We start from the raw sequence: 16,085 nt of genomic DNA on the forward strand, positions 1-16,085 counted from the left end.
GTCTTATCGTGGACTGATGAACAGCAAGGCTTTTGGAGATACTTTTATAACCCTTTCCAGCTTTATGCAAGTTAACAATTCTTAATCGTAGGTCTTCTGAGAGCTCTTTTGTGCGAGGCATCATTCACATCAGGCAATGCTTCTTGTGAAAAGCAAACCCAGAACTGGTGTGTGTTTTTTTATAGGGCAGGGCAGCTGTAACCAACACCTCCAATCTCATCTTATTGATTGGACTCCAGTTGGCTGATACCTCACTCCAATTAGCTCTTGGAGATGTCATTAGTCTAGGGGTTCACATACTTTTTCCACCTGCACTGTGAATGTTTACATGGTGTGTTCAATAAAAACATGGTAACATTTAATTCTTTGTGTGTTATTAGTTTAAGCAGACTGTGATTGTCTATTGTTGTAACTTAGATGAAGATCAGATCACATTTTATGACCAATTTGCGCAGAAATCCATATCATTCCAAAGGGTTCACATACTTTTTCTTGCAACTGTATATGCTGTTAAATAGAACTTGAATGCATCCATATTTCAGTTACTATTGAGCAGCATTCACATCACTGGTCCCACCTCAAAACTACTACAGGAATGGTATCTATGATGTTCTTTGAACCTCTATGTCATGTCTTATCCCACTAGGTCCTGCATTGGCCATAAGACAGTGTTGCCCATCTTACAGAAACCACTTTGCCACACTACGAATGACCTGATATCTTGGACCCTGTTGTATTTTCTCACAAGCTTTACAGTAAGAATATGGCCATCCCTTCCAAGGGCTCACCCTATGTCGGGATCTCCAGTTGAAATACTTTCTATATTTCTCATCATCCTTTTCTAATTCAAGTAGGTAGGCAGCTAGTTCCTTTGCAGTTGGAAAGTCATCAACATGTATGAAGGCATCTCCAGGTATATACTGTTCATAGTTTTCACGAGAGGCACCCAGTACAACTGGAACTGTCCATGAACCCAGAGCGTTAATCCATAGTTTTTCCGTGATATAATCTGGATAGACAGAATTCTCGAATGCCAAGTAGAATTTGTACTGAGAAATCGTTGAATGAAACTTCTCTGTGCTCAGTTTCATATGTCTGGCCCCATAAATATCAATAGATATGTGCTTTTTCAGCTCTTCATAATAAGCGATACGACGTATACCAGGGTACCATTTGCTCACCACCCAAGATACCAACTTAGACTTTGCTGGAATAGTGAAGTTTTGAGATTCTTCTAATGATTCAATATGGCCATATGGATTATAAATATCTGAATCGCGACGGAACGTCATTGTCAAGTTGAACAAATTATCCAGCATGCCCAGGTTTGAGATAATTAGTGGTGGCTCCAAGTTGAGCCATATCCAACGTTGATAAGGATTTCTTGGCTGTTGGGGCAATGCATTTCTATTGCCCATAACATCTGCATGGTGGATGATGACTGCATCAGCCGCACTATACAAACCTCTATCTGCAGATAGCTTACACCCCTTAATTCTATATTCTGTCTCACACTTATCTAAAGGAAATCTGGCCCCCCATGGCCAGTTCCAAACCAGGAGAAGAGTTTCTTTTGGTGGAGAAATGATTGGTGGGCTGGTTGTTGTTGTGACATTTTGGACCTCTTTATGTAGCATCATTGTTGTATCTGGACATCTTTGACATTTGAAATAATGGTCAATGTGTTTCCAGTTATATGAAAGAAGGAATATGATGAATAAGAAGACAGATATGAAGATTGGATATTGATTGCCCATTGCAGATACACTTTTTTCCTGTAATGAGAAATTAGAAGCGACATTGTTAGATTTCAATCATGTTTCATGCAAACTGGCATATAAAATAAACTAAAATTAGCAAAATTAGTTAAATAGCATGTCCAGCTGTGCAACTAGAATCTAAATATTAACGAATAGAACATTGGGTTTATGTACTGAGGTAGCAGAGTTAACAGTCACACTTGGTGAGTTATCACAGCTAGTTAATGCATTATGACTGTGACTGTTAACTCTGCTGCATCTATATGTATTTGGACCCATAGTTCAATACTTTTATGCCAATGAGGATAATATGTTAGAGGAGCATTACTAGTGTTGATCACGAATATTCGAATTTCGAATTTTTATCGCGAATATAGGTACTTCGAAAATTTGAGAATATTTCGAATATAGTGATATATATTCGTAATTTTGAATATTCGATTTTTTTTCCCTTTTTTTTTATATTTTTTTATATTCGATTTTTTTTTTTAATCAGTACACATGATCCCTCCCTGCTTCTAGCTTGTGGGCCAATAAGAAGGCTGCAATATACTTGACTTTAGGAGTAGTGTTGTTTGCGAATTTTGCTTATATTCTTTTTTTTTTTTTGAATATTCGCTATATTGCTATATATTCTTGTTTTAGAATATTACGAATATTCGAAAAAACGAAGTTATAGCAATATAGTGAATATTCGAAAAAAAAACTGAATATAAAGGGTGGGCCATTTATATGGAAAAAAACGAATATAGAGCAATTTAGCTAATATAGTGCTATAATCTTTTTTTTTATAGTTGTAATTTTTTTCAAATCTCAACTTCAGATGAGAAAAAAATTACAACTATTAGACAAAGAAGATTATAGCACTATATTAGCTAAATTGCTCTATATTCGTTTTTTTCGAATATTAGCTATATTGCTATATATTCTAGTTTTAAAATATTACGAATATTCAAAAAAACGAAGTTATAGCAATATAGTGAATATTCGAAAAAAAACAGAATATAAAGGGTGGTCCATTTATATGGATACACCTTAATAAAATGGGAATGGTTGGTGATATTAACTTCCTGTTTGTGGCACAATAGTATATGTGAGGGGGGAAACTTTTCAAGATGGGTGGTGACCATGGCGGCCATTTTGAAGTCGGCCATTTTGAATCCAACTTTTGTTTTTTCAATAGGAATAGGGTCATGTGACACATCTAACTTATTGGGAATTTCACAAGAAAAATAATGGTGTGCTTGGTTTTAACGTAACTTTATTCTTTAATGAGTTATTTACAAGTTTCTGACCACTTATAAAATGTGTTCAATGTGCTGCCCATTGTGTTGGATTGTCAATGCAACCCTCTTCTCCCACTCTTCACACACTGATAGCAACACCGCAGGAGAAATGCTAGCACAGGCTTCCAGTATCCGTAGTTTCAGGTGCTGCACATCTCGTATCTTCACAGCATAGACAATTGCCTTCAGATGACCCCAAAGATAAAAGTCTAAGGGGGTCAGATTGGGAGACCTTGGGGGCCATTCAACTGGCCCACGACGACCAATCCACTTTCCAGGAAACTGTTCATCTAGCTGGCACGTTCCTTGAGTTTTTCCAGCAAGATGGTGCACCACCACATTATGGGTGTCAGGTCCGAGCATTCCTAGATGAACAGTTTCCTGGAAAGTGGATTGGTCGTCGTGGGCCAGTTGAATGGCCCCCAAGGTCTCCCGATCTGACCCTCTTAGACTTTTATCTTTGGGGTCATCTGAAGGCAATTTTCTATGCTGTGAAGATACGAGATGTGCAGCACCTGAAACTACGGATACTGGAAGCCTGTGCTAGCATTTCTCCTGCGGTGTTGCTATCAGTGTGTGAAGAGTGGGAGAAGAGGGTTGCATTGACAATCCAACACAATGGGCAGCACATTGAACACATTTTATAAGTGGTCAGAAACTTGTAAATAACTCATGAAAGAATAAAGTTACGTTAAAACCAAGCACACCATTGTTTTTCTTGCAAAATTCCCAATAATTTTGATTTGTCACATGACCCTCTTCCTATTGAAAAAACAAAAGTTGGATTCAAAATGGCTGACTTCAAAATGGCCGCCATGGTCACCACCCATCTTGAAAAGTTTCCCCCCTCACATATACTAATGTGCCACAAACAGGAAGTTATTATCACCAACCATTCCCATTTTATTAAGGTGTATCCATATAAATGGCCCACCCTGTAGAGCAATTTAGCTAATATAGTGCTATAATCTTTTTTTTTTAATAGTTGTAATTTTTTTTCCAATCTGAACTTCAGATGAGAAAAAAAATTACAACTATTAGACAAAGAAGAATATAGCAGTAAATTAGCTAAATTGCTCTATATTAGTTTTTTTCGAATATTCGCTATATTGCTATATATTCTTGTTTTAGAATATTACGAATATTCGAAAAAACAAAGTTATAGCAATATAGCGAATATTCGAAAAAAATAATAATATAGAGCAATTTAGCTAATATAGTGCTATAATATTCTTTGTCTAAAAGTTGAAAAATTCGCAATAAAAATTTGCATTACGAAAATTCGCATATTACACGATCATTACCTTGCCGATTTTTTGAGTTAAAAAAATCGTAGAATATAACGAATATTTGAATTTGCTAAATAATTTGCGAAATATCGCGAATTCGAATATGACCCCTGCCGCTCATCACTAAGCATTACATCTTGAACTTTATGGTATATCCACAGATACGAGTACATGCAATTTCCATGTGCGGAAACCCTAGCTATCTTGGAGACAGGCAACATTTTTTATCCATCCGAATGTGGCATATTTGCCAGGTAGTGTATGTTTTTCACTGGATGCCACTGTATGAAATACGGGGGCTTGCTTCTGCTTAGGTATCTTACTCTCTTAGACTTCAAGCACCCATCTTCCAACCCGTCTGGGTCCACTCTGTAGCTTCATCTCACTAGATTTCTAGCAGCTCAGATGGCTCTCCACTCGGTTTCTGCCCCAGACTCTACCTAGAGTCCTCCAGAATTCACCTCTCGGAGGCTGACAGACTCAAGGTCGCTGGTGTGGCTCTGTCTTCTGTTGTATGTTCCCATTTGGCTATAGCTATGTCTCTGGCTAACGGTCATAGCTAAATAAAATGTCTCCTTTTCTTCTGGCTTCCTCAGTCTTTTCTCTCGAAGGTGTCAAAACCCAAACATTTTTTTTGCAAAGGCCCTTTGCATAGTTGCTGGGGTACATGTTATGACACCCAAATATCTCTGCTCGGTCACTGCAGGATTCTAGAATGGTACCCTCGACCAACTTCACCTTTCTGGGATGGCAAATGTGAGGAGTGCTCACGGTGTCATCCCTTTACTAAAGGCAGAAGGCCAACCCCCAGGGCACAAAGGCCACTGTAGTCTGTAACCATGGCATAATATAGGTCTGCATAGGGTCCATAGGCACAAACCAGTAGACTTGTAATCAATGATAAATTCTTTAATTATATAATACTCAACTGACTTTTAGCTGTCAGACAGCACCTCCCACATATTGTGGAACCACTGGAAGAATATATCAATATATTCACTATGGCCTAATATTTAATTTATATTTTCATTATCAACATGTTTTTACATGGTTTTTTTTTGTATTTTATGTGACTATTCATATACAAGAAAGTCTTAAATATGGCCACTAGAGTAACCCCAATAGGCTGACATTCCCTGTTTTCTTCAGAATTCTTTTCAGCTTTACTGTGTAGACTGGGGCATGGTCAGCAGTGCCATCTCATTATATATATGGGTTAATAGATTGATTTAGATTACAGCTTTATTGTGATGCTGGAGTCCTAGTTAAGACATTACGGCAATACTATACACACAGTAAGCCTCTGTATGCAATTCCACTGCCACTCGCTCTTTTATGTATGTCCAGGAGACTGTCTTAGATGATGTAGTCCACAAAAAAAGCAATGGCAGCATCTCCAATCCAACAGGCTTTAATCACACGTGGTGCATAGAACAGTACAAAAGTTCAACAAACATCAACGTTTTGGCTACATAGTAGCTTTTTTCAAGCTATTTTTGAAGTGTCAGGCAGGAGTATATAAAGCACACTTAGACCCACCTCCCATATCAATCTACCAATAACGCGATATATTGCAACATATTATTACCTGTGTTAATTAAAACCACCAATGGGCATTATACATATCATAGACGTCATCACCTTTCACCATTCAGTGATATACCCATTGCCTCTGTAAGGATGGCTGCAGCTGGGCACCCCACCATGCGAGCTCCCATGTCATCCTGGCGTTCCCCTGATCATAATGCGCATGCTTCGAAAGAGCTGCAAGCGTCCAGCCTCCGAAATAGGTCACATGATCGCATCGCTTAGGCCCATGTGACCCGCAGTTTCATACCAATTACGTCATGTGCTCAGCCAACCCACATGACCTGCAGGGCCATAACAGCTAAGTTATGTGCTTCAATCCGACCTATAGCCCCGATCACTTGCCCTACTCACATCGGAGGCATCATTGTTACCATACCGACCCACCTATTCATATATTATATATCTCCAAATGCATCGGAGTGTAAAAATTCTAGTTTGGTGGAGCTTCCCGCTTGCTAGGAGACTATATACTTTTTTAAGGGATGTGTCACAACATCACGGACAGAAATTTCATTATATTCGCTGATTTATATCTCGCTTGATGGGGGAAGCAGGTGCACTCCAGACTTTATGTATAATACAGATGATGGACAAACCGGTGCCAAAACATTTTGTGGAATATGGACACTCAATTAATCAACTCAGATTTCATGTGATTGATTCTGTTGGAGTATTGAGGAGAGGTGGTGATAGAGAAGCTAGAATTAAAGTGGGTCTTTACCTTGAAAGCTCTACAACCATATGGATTAAATATAGAGTTCAATGTGAGTGGTATTTAATTATAGGTATTAGTCATATACACTCACCTAAAGAATTATTAGGAACACCTGTTCTATTTCTCATTAATGCAATTATCTAGTCAACCAATTACATGGCAGTTGGTTCAATGCATTTAGGGGTGTGGTCCTGGTCAAGACAATCTCCTGAACTCCAAACTGAATGTCAGAATGGGAAAGAAAGGTGATTTAAGCAATTTTGAGCGTGGCATGGTTGTTGGTGCCAGACAGGCCGGTCTGAGTATTTCACAATCTGCTCAGTTACTGGGATTTTCACGCACAACCATTTCTAGGGTTTACATCCAGTATGCGGCAGTCCTGTGGGCAAAAATGCCTTATGGATGCTAGAGGTCAGAGGAGAATGGGCCGACTGATTCAAGCTGATAGAAGAGCAACGTTGACTGAAATAACCACTCGTTACAACCGAGGTATGCAGCAAAGCATTTGTGAAGCCACAACACGCACAACCTTGAGGCGGATGGGCTACAACAGCAGAAGACCCCACCGGGTACCACTCATCTCCACTACAAATAGGAAAAAGAGGCTACAATTTGCACGAGCTCACCAAAATTAGACTGTTGAAGACTGGAAAAATGTTGCCTGCTCTGATGAGTCTCGATTTCTGTTGAGACATTCAAATGGTAGAGTCCGAATTTGGCGTAAACAGAATGAGAACATGTATCCATCCTCTGATGGCTACTTCCAGCAGGATAATGCACCATGTCACAAAGCTCGAATCATTTCAAATTGGTTTCTTGAACATGACAATGAGTTCACTGTACTAAAATGGCCCCCACAGTCACCAGATCTCAACCCAATAGAGCATCTTTGGGATGTGGTGGAACGGGAGCTTCGTGCCCTGGATGTGCATCCCTCAAATCTCCATCAACTGCAAGATGCTATCCTATCAATATGGGCCAACATTTCTAAAGAATGCTATCAGCACCTTGTTGAATCAATGCCACGTAGAATTAAGGCCGTTCTGAAGGCAAAAGGGGGTCCAACACCGTATTAGTATGGTGTTCCTAATAATTCTTTAGGTGAGTGTATGTGTAATAGGGGTCTGATTTTTGAAGGTGTTTTTAATGTTTTGATTTTAATATGTTTTTTATCTGTGTTTTATAGATGAAGTCTGGAGTGCACCTGATTCCCCCATCAAGCGAGATATAAATCAGCGAATATAAAGAAATTTCTGTCAGTGATGTTATGACACATCCCTTAGAAAGTATATAGTTTCCTAGCAAGCGAGAAGATCTATTAAACTCAAATTTTTAGACTCCGATGGATTCGGAGAAATATAATATATGAGTAGGTGAGCCGGTATGGTAACAATGACGCCTCCGATATGAGTAGGTCAAGTGATCGGGGCTATAGGTCATGTGGGTCGGATTGAAGTAAATGACTTAGCTGTTATGGCCCTGCAGGTCATGTGGGTCGGCTGAGCACATGACGTCGTTGGTATGACACTACCCAATAACGCAATATATCGCGTTATTGGTAGATTGATATGGGAGGTGGGTCTAATTGTGCTTTATATACTCCTGCCTGACACTTCAAAAATAGCTTGAAAAAGGCTACTATGTAGCCGAAACGTTGCTGTTTGTGGACCTTTTGTATTGTTCTATGCACCACGTGTGAATAAAACCTGTTGGATTGGAGATGCTGCCATCGCTTTTTTTGTGGACTTTATCGTATTGACTCCTATGGATCAGGAGTCTTTGATTGGCTGTTGCAACTCTGAAAATCCAGATTGAGATACTGATGTGCTGCTCCTAACTGTTTATTGCTGTATTCGATGATGGACACTTTACTGACTTTTCATTGCACCTGGAATAACGTGCACACACCCTGCTGTACTATCTATACTGAAAACTAGTGTTGAGCGAATTGAAGTCCATGAACTTTGATCCAAATTTCAGGGAAAATTCGATTAGCGGATAATTTTCCCTTAAATTGTGAAAAAAAACAAAAAAAAAAAAACACCTCATCCATTTGCTCACGAAGGACCAGCCGCCATCTTGATTGAAGATCTTGCATGAAATCCCGTGCGCGGTGATGTATGAGTTCACCACGCCAGCTGACTTGATGACGTCATCACAGGCCGCATGAGATTTCACACTTTATCTTCAATCAAGATGGTGGGGCTGGCCCATTGCGAGCAAATTAATGAGGTAAGTGTGATTTAATTTATATTTTTTTAATTACACTATTACTGTCAGATGCCGGGTTCAGCTTTGAAAACGGCATCTGAGGGGTACAATGATGGGGAGTGGCGAAATCGCAGCTCCCTGTCATTGCACCCACTACTTACAAAGAAATGTGCTTCGGGACAAAATATTTTGTCACAAAGCAAATTTTTGGGAAATTTTTTAAATTTGGCAAAGCAGCCAAATCAAATTTTTTAATACTTCGATCATCTCCACTGAAAATGTAAGAAGAAAATGGTTACCCTTAAGGGAAGTTTTTAAAAATAAAAAATAAATTATATAACATTTTTGGTTGAACTTGATAGACTTGTGTCTTTTTTAAACTAACTACCGGTATATAACTATAAACAAGTTAAAAACACATTATTTCACATTATTAAACACTTGAATTTAATTTATTAAAACTAAAACAAAGGAGTTGTCCAGAAATAGAAAGGAAACATCATGACCAGCACTGTCAGTGCTGTTCTCATAGTTCTCCACCAACTGCTGACTATTCTGGGAACCATGATCCTTCTGCAACAAAGTCTATACCTCTTTGTTGGCGTTTAAAAGTTGTTCAAGAATTTTTAATTTTTTTTGCAAACCCCCAACTTGGCTGGACCTCTAAGGGGAAGCTTACTTACCTGCTTCCCGACACTGGCTCACCGCTTCTTTGCCTTGACGCATCTGATGCTTTGCTGGGCTATCTCGTGGAAAACATCTGGATTGACATCACCTGCAGACAATCACTGGCCGTGGCAGAGACCGATTCCCTTTGCATCATGTTTTCAGCCAAGGAAGCACAGTGGAGCATCGCAGGCCAGGAAAACAAGGAACGGGGAGCCAGGTAAGTGGGAAGCAGGTAAGTAAGCTTCTCTTTACAGGTGACAAGTGTGTGTGTAGGGGGGGGGGAGGTCAGACAGCCCCATTAAATACAGGATACATTCTCTTTAAATCCTAAGCCTATAGAAGAAAGGATGTAACTGTATGCATTTTTTATAGCAAAAATATTATGTCAAGAAAAAAGTGACTCATAAAAATATTCAAAGATTACATCAAACAAGTTCTATAAAGAGGCATAAAAAGCAGTTAAATGTATAACTATGAAGATAAGTAATGGCATGAGAGCAAGGAAGCTGGATCGCGAAGTCCTCGATTGATCAGTGGGATTTCTTTCCATTAAAGACTGGTAAGTGAGCCATATAGAAGAATGCCCACAGTATCAGGCATCTGCATGGGGTGGCACACATCTGAAGTTTGGAGGTCAAGTATTTGGCTGTGAATATCACTCCGGCTGACCTCCTAACAGTGAGACAGATAGTAGTATCTATCATTCTGTCTGTCTATCTTTGCCACCTCACTGTATCATTTGTTATTTATATGATTTACCTTATCGCAATTTATTTATTGTTTACCACTATACCTAATATCCTGACCCCCTGAGGAACCCACTTTGCTGAGGAAAAATGCGTCTGGGTCTTGGGGGTTGTCTACCCCCAATACACCTTTAGGGTAATTTAGGGTAATCTAGTTTAGGAACGAGGACAGAGAGTCTCTACCATCAGGATTCTTCTCTGGGCTAAGGGGTACAACAGGGTCATCTAGAGTCAGTCTGTTACCCTCCCCCGGGACCCCGGCCCGCTCCTCTTTATACAGTTGTTTTCATTATTTGATTTGTGTTATTTTTGTAATACCAGGGTTATTGATCGGCATCCTTTTCCAATCATAGTTTGGGCAATAGGTTTTAGATTGATACATTAAAATGTATAGTTTTAAGGGTCTTATACTTATGTTCTTGGCTAAATTATTTTGATTAGTAGACTCAGTATACAAACCGGATTCCAAAAAAGTTGGGACACTAAACAAATTGTGAATAAAAACTGAATGCAATGATGTGGAGATGGCAAATGTCAATATTTTATTTGTAATAGAACGTAGATGACAGATCAAACGTTTAATCCGAGTAAATGTATCATTTTAAAGGAAAAATACGTTGATTCCAATTTTCACGATGTCAACAAATCCCCAAAAAGTTGGGACAAGTAGCAATAAGAGGCTGGAAAAAGTAAATTTGATCATAACGAAGAGCTCGAAGACCAATTAACACTAATTAGGTCAATTGGCAACATGATTGGGTATAAAAAGAGCTTCTCAGAGTGGCAGTGTCTCTCAGAAGCCAAGATGGGTAGAGGATCACCAATTCCCACAATGTTGCGCAGAAAGATAGTGGAGCAATATCAGAAAGGTGTTACCCAGCGAAAAATTGCAAAGACTTTGCATCTATCATCATCAACTGTGCATAACATCATCCGAAGATTCAGAGAATCTGGAACAATCTCTGTGCGTAAGGGTCAAGGCCATAAAACCATACTGGATGCCTGTGATCTCCGGGCACTTAAACGACACTGCACCACAAACAGGAATGCTACTGTAAAGGAAATCACAGAATGGGCTCAGGAATACTTCCAGAAACCATTGTCAGTGAACACAATCCACCGTGCCATCCGCCGTTGCCAGCTGAAACTCTACAGTGCAAAGAAGAAGCCATTTCTAAGCAAGATCCACAAGCTCAGGCGTTTTCACTGGGCCAGGGATCATTTAAAATGGAGTGTGGCAAAATGGAAGACTGTTCTGTGGTCAGACGAGTCACGATTCAAAGTTCTTTTTGGAAATCTGGGACGCCATGTCATCCGGACCAAAGAGGACAAGGACAACCCAAGTTTTTATCAACGCTCAGTTCAGAAGCCTGCATCTCTGATGGTATGGGGTTGCATGAGTGCGTGTGGCATGGGCAGCTTGCATGTCTGGAAAGGCACCATCAATGCAGAAAAATATATTCAGGTTCTAGAACAACATATGCTCCCATCCAGACGTCATCTCTTTCAGGGAAGACCCTGCATTTTTCAACAAGATAATGCCAGACCACATTCTGCATCAATCACAACATCATGGCTGCGTAGGAGAAGGATCCGGGTACTGAAATGGCCAGTCTGTAGTCCAGATCTTTCACCTATAGAGAACATTTGGAGCATCATAAAGAGGAAGGTGCAACAAAGAAGGCCCAAGACGTATGAACAGTTAGAGGCCTGTATTAGACAAGAATGGGAGAGCATTCCTATTTCTAAACTTGAGAAACTGGTCTCCTCGGTCCCCAGACGTCTGTTGAGTGTTGTAAGAAGAAGGGGAGATGCCACACAGTGGTGAAAATGGCCCTGTCCCAACTTTTTGGGGATTTGTTGACACCATGAAATTCTGATTCAACATATTTTTCCCTTAAAATGGTACATTTTCTCAGTTTAAACTTTTGTTCCGTGATTTATGTTCTATTCTGAATAAAATATTAGAAGTTGGCACCTCCACATCATTGCATTCAGTTTTTATTCACGATTTGTATAGTGTCCCAACTTTTTTGGAATCCGGTTTGTATATCTTATGTAAACATCATAATCTACGTAAATGTACATATAGAAGAATGCATGACAACTGACCAAAAAATCCCATAAATAATGAAAAGAGAGTGATAGAACTGCTATGCAAAGTTATATATCCCCTATATGTGTCACAGACTTTCCCGTGACAGGTGCCAGGAGATCAGTGTGACTGGCAACACGTGGTTTGATCTGACAGGTTCCTTGTGGACCTATTAGTGTCTGTGTTGTTTCTGGTAATGGCCACACCCCTTGCTTCAGGTGTTGCTTATGTGGTCGTTTTATCTTCCCTATTTATTGTGGCTTCTCCCACCATGCTGTGCGGTTAATAGCTTCAGCCTTGTTGTGGAGTGTTGGTGTTTGGATTTCGGTGGAGTTCATGTGCTTCCATAGCCATTTGAAGTTAAGTGTCTTCTTCCCCTTTTGTTTATTGTGTTGGTTTACTTGTGTTGCTCTTTTCCCTGTCATTTGTGTTTAGGCCTGAGGGAGACTCCTGTTCATCCTACCGTTTGGAGGAACAGGTTGTCTCTTGTACCAGGGTCCCACAGGGTGAGTTAGTACATTAGGTTCCAGTGTATGAACTCACCTACCTTCGGGGTCAGTTCATACTTGCAGTCAGTCAGGACTGATTAGGGTTTCTCTAGGAGGTGACCTGCTCCATTCTCTAGTTTCCAGGGTTTTTCCCCTCACCCCTTTCCCTCCTATGTTCGGTGCAGGTTTCCCTCCCACACCGAAGTGTGACAATATGGTATAAATGAGTTCTCCAAGCCTCGAAGGGGTATTCAGTTAGACAAAGTCATTCCCTATCCAATGGATAAGGGTTAACTCTTAGGCTGATGATAATATGACTGTTGGGACCCTCACCAACCATGGGAACTCCCAAAATAAATGGTTGACAGGTTGAGCACTGACTCTACAGTCATCTTTATGGGTCTGCTGGAAATAACCAAATGTTGTACTCTACTATCTCCCACAGTCCCAAAGAATCCAAAGGAAGTGTCAGCGTGCACGCTCAACCTGCCACTTTATTAATTTTGGGGGTACAGGGCCCCATTCCAACTAAGTGGACCACCACCGATCTAAAAGTTAACCCTCAGAATGGCTGGAGAGGGCACCATTTTACAAGTCAGAAGACAGATGAAGGCATCTGCCACCAAAAAGGGATAATTTTGCACCATTTTAAGAAAAAAAAAAAAATCTGACAATGCAGTGTGTTGTTACTGGCTGTTTGTTCCCATCGGCTATCCTCCGTTTACCCATAGCCCTATATGTCGCTGTCACTGTATGCTTTTTACATACCTCTACACTGTACGCTTTATACACACATAACTCTGCACTGTATGCTTTATATACACACACAGTTATGCACTGTATGCTTTATACACACAGCTCTGCACTGTATGCTTTATATGCAACAACAGTGGTCCGCAAGGGGTCCCTTTAAGATGAAATAAATGTTTTGTGACACCAGTTTCATTGAAGCAACAATGGGACGGAGTCCCTTTAAGAAATAGTGTTGGTACCTAGGTGTAGGAATGGCCGAGTGATATAGGTTGGCCTATAATGTCCCGTAATGTTTTTTGCACGTGTCCCAGTGCTCCTACCTGGATACGCTGAAACCCTAGGGGTTAGCTCTGATGCAGGCAAATAGGATGAACAATTGAGGGATTTGAAGAAATGTTTAAGTCCAGACCTTGTGATGAAGTTCAATGGCAGCTTTACTTTGCATAAACAATGTCAATTCAACGAAGGAGTCGCGCTGCCTCACTTTGGCTATATTCTCCGAGTATTAGTAAGGATAGGATACATCAGTTTTCTAGTGCTGCCAAACATCGAGATTCCACTAAAGGATGGTCTTCACAAAACAACTCTTCTGTGGATATAAAGGTTAAGGCACATAGTGAAGATCCATCCATTTTCTGTATAGAATTAGGTTTTATTATACTCATAAAAGTATATAATCAGTAGACATTGAACAAAGCATCAAAGTTGTCCGTAGTTACAAGAGCGCCCGACCCAGGTTTCGCCACGATAGCTTCATAAGGAGCGAATGTTACACCCACATATGGGCGTTCTTTTCATATGGGTCTGGGATGACAGAAAATATACATACTCCTCCTACCCCCTTCCATTTAAAACACCCATTTTCTTAAATTCCATAAAATATGTAAATAATAACATTCTTTAGACATAATCTCTTATTTTAAAACAATACAACAGCTTCATTCATTATTAAATTCTACTATTCCCACAATCCAAGATAACCAAATTAACTACCTAACATTGTTTCGCTATATTTATGCATCATGGATCAAATCCTAAAAAAGTCCACCCCGTGATTCTTACTAGCCATGAGGATTCCCATTCTGATTCATTCACCGCTACTAAACTCCGCTACTCCCAGCTATTCTACCAGGCAGGGTTTCAGATCAAAGTCGATGTTCAGACCATCCGGTTGCAAAGACCGCATTCTGAAAATCCATTCTACTTCCCGGCGATTAATAGACGCCACCGGATCTCCACCTCGCCAATTCTGTTTAACTTTTTCTATCCCTGCAAACCACAATCCCTTTAGGTTTTTGACATGCATTTTCTTTTAAATGCATGGACACACTGTGGGTTTCGAGACCTTTTTTTAATGTTGTTCATATGTTCTTGAATTCTTGTTTTTAATTTGCGCATGGTCCTCCCGATGTATATTAACCCACAGGGACATTTCAGAAGGTATATTACCCCCATAGGCTCAAAAGTAATTTTTCCTTTAATGTCATAGATCTTACCATTTTTGGATGTTATCTTTTGGATGTTCCTTTTCTTTTTATCGTCCATGGTGCGGTTCCTACAAGCGATGCAGAAACTGCACCATGTAAATTGATATTTTTCTTTCTTTTCAACCTTCATAGGGATATTGCTATGCACCAAAGCATCCCTCAAATTAGGTGCTTTTCGAAATAAAAGTTCAGGTTTGTCACGGATAATGTCCCCCAGAGTTGGGTCATTTTTTAAAATTAACCAATTCTTCGGTAGCGAGTTTTTTAATGGCCCCATGATTGCACTAAACTGGGTAAAAAAAAGTGAACCTAAAGTCCTTCTAGTTTTCCTCCCTATATCTTTTTTCTTTTTTATCTCTTGTTTCTACAATATCCCTGATCTTTATTAAGGCGTCCTTGTACCCTTTCTCTTCAAACCGTTCTATCATAGTTCCACTTTGTTCCCTGTAGTCCTCTCTGTCCGTACAATTTCTATGAATGCGCATAACTTGTCCTTTCGGGATATTAGCTATCCAGGGGCTGGGGTGGCAGCTAGTTATGTCAATGTACCCATTGACGTCAGTTGGCTTAATAAAGGTTTTTGTTTTACATTTTTTTGTCCTGCACAAATATTGTAAGATCTAAAAAGTTGATACACTCAGAACTAATCTCGCTCGTAAAAGTTAGGGTCCAGCTGTTATTATTTATATCATTGAGGAAGTCTTTTAACCCTTGTTCTTCACCCTCCCACATTATCAGACAGTCATCTATATACCTTTTCCACAATGTTAATCTATCACCAGGTTGTTGCTGGTGTAGTCTGGGCAGTGAATTGAGCCCACTTCACACAGTGGTAAACTTTTTGTACTTTTTTATTTCTTTTATTTAATTTTTAGATTTTATTTTTATTTATAGAGACATTACTTTGCATAAACGTTTCTACAAAAGGTTTACAGACTTTATCTTGGTTCCATCAGGCTTTAGCATTAACTCTGGCAGGCAAACAATCTCAACTCT

General features: G+C 39.7%; 1 protein-coding gene across 1 annotated transcript in view; it reads right to left on the reverse strand.

Moving 5' to 3' along the window:
* Nucleotides 1-680: 680 nt before the first annotated feature.
* The window catches only part of LOC120977111 (3-galactosyl-N-acetylglucosaminide 4-alpha-L-fucosyltransferase FUT3-like), a 117,384-nt gene continuing 101,979 nt past the window's right edge, over nt 681-16,085 (reverse strand). Inside the window, exons 2-3 of the mRNA XM_040404884.1 lie at nt 14,012-14,191; nt 681-1,775 (exon numbers count right to left, since the gene is read on the reverse strand). Coding sequence (XP_040260818.1) covers nt 681-1,775; nt 14,012-14,047 — 1,131 coding nt within the window. The 5' untranslated portion in view covers nt 14,048-14,191. The remainder of the gene's footprint in view (nt 1,776-14,011; nt 14,192-16,085) is intronic.

Source organism: Bufo bufo, chromosome 8 (assembly GCF_905171765.1).
Source record: "Bufo bufo chromosome 8, aBufBuf1.1, whole genome shotgun sequence".
Classification (NCBI taxonomy): Eukaryota; Metazoa; Chordata; class Amphibia; order Anura; family Bufonidae; genus Bufo; species Bufo bufo.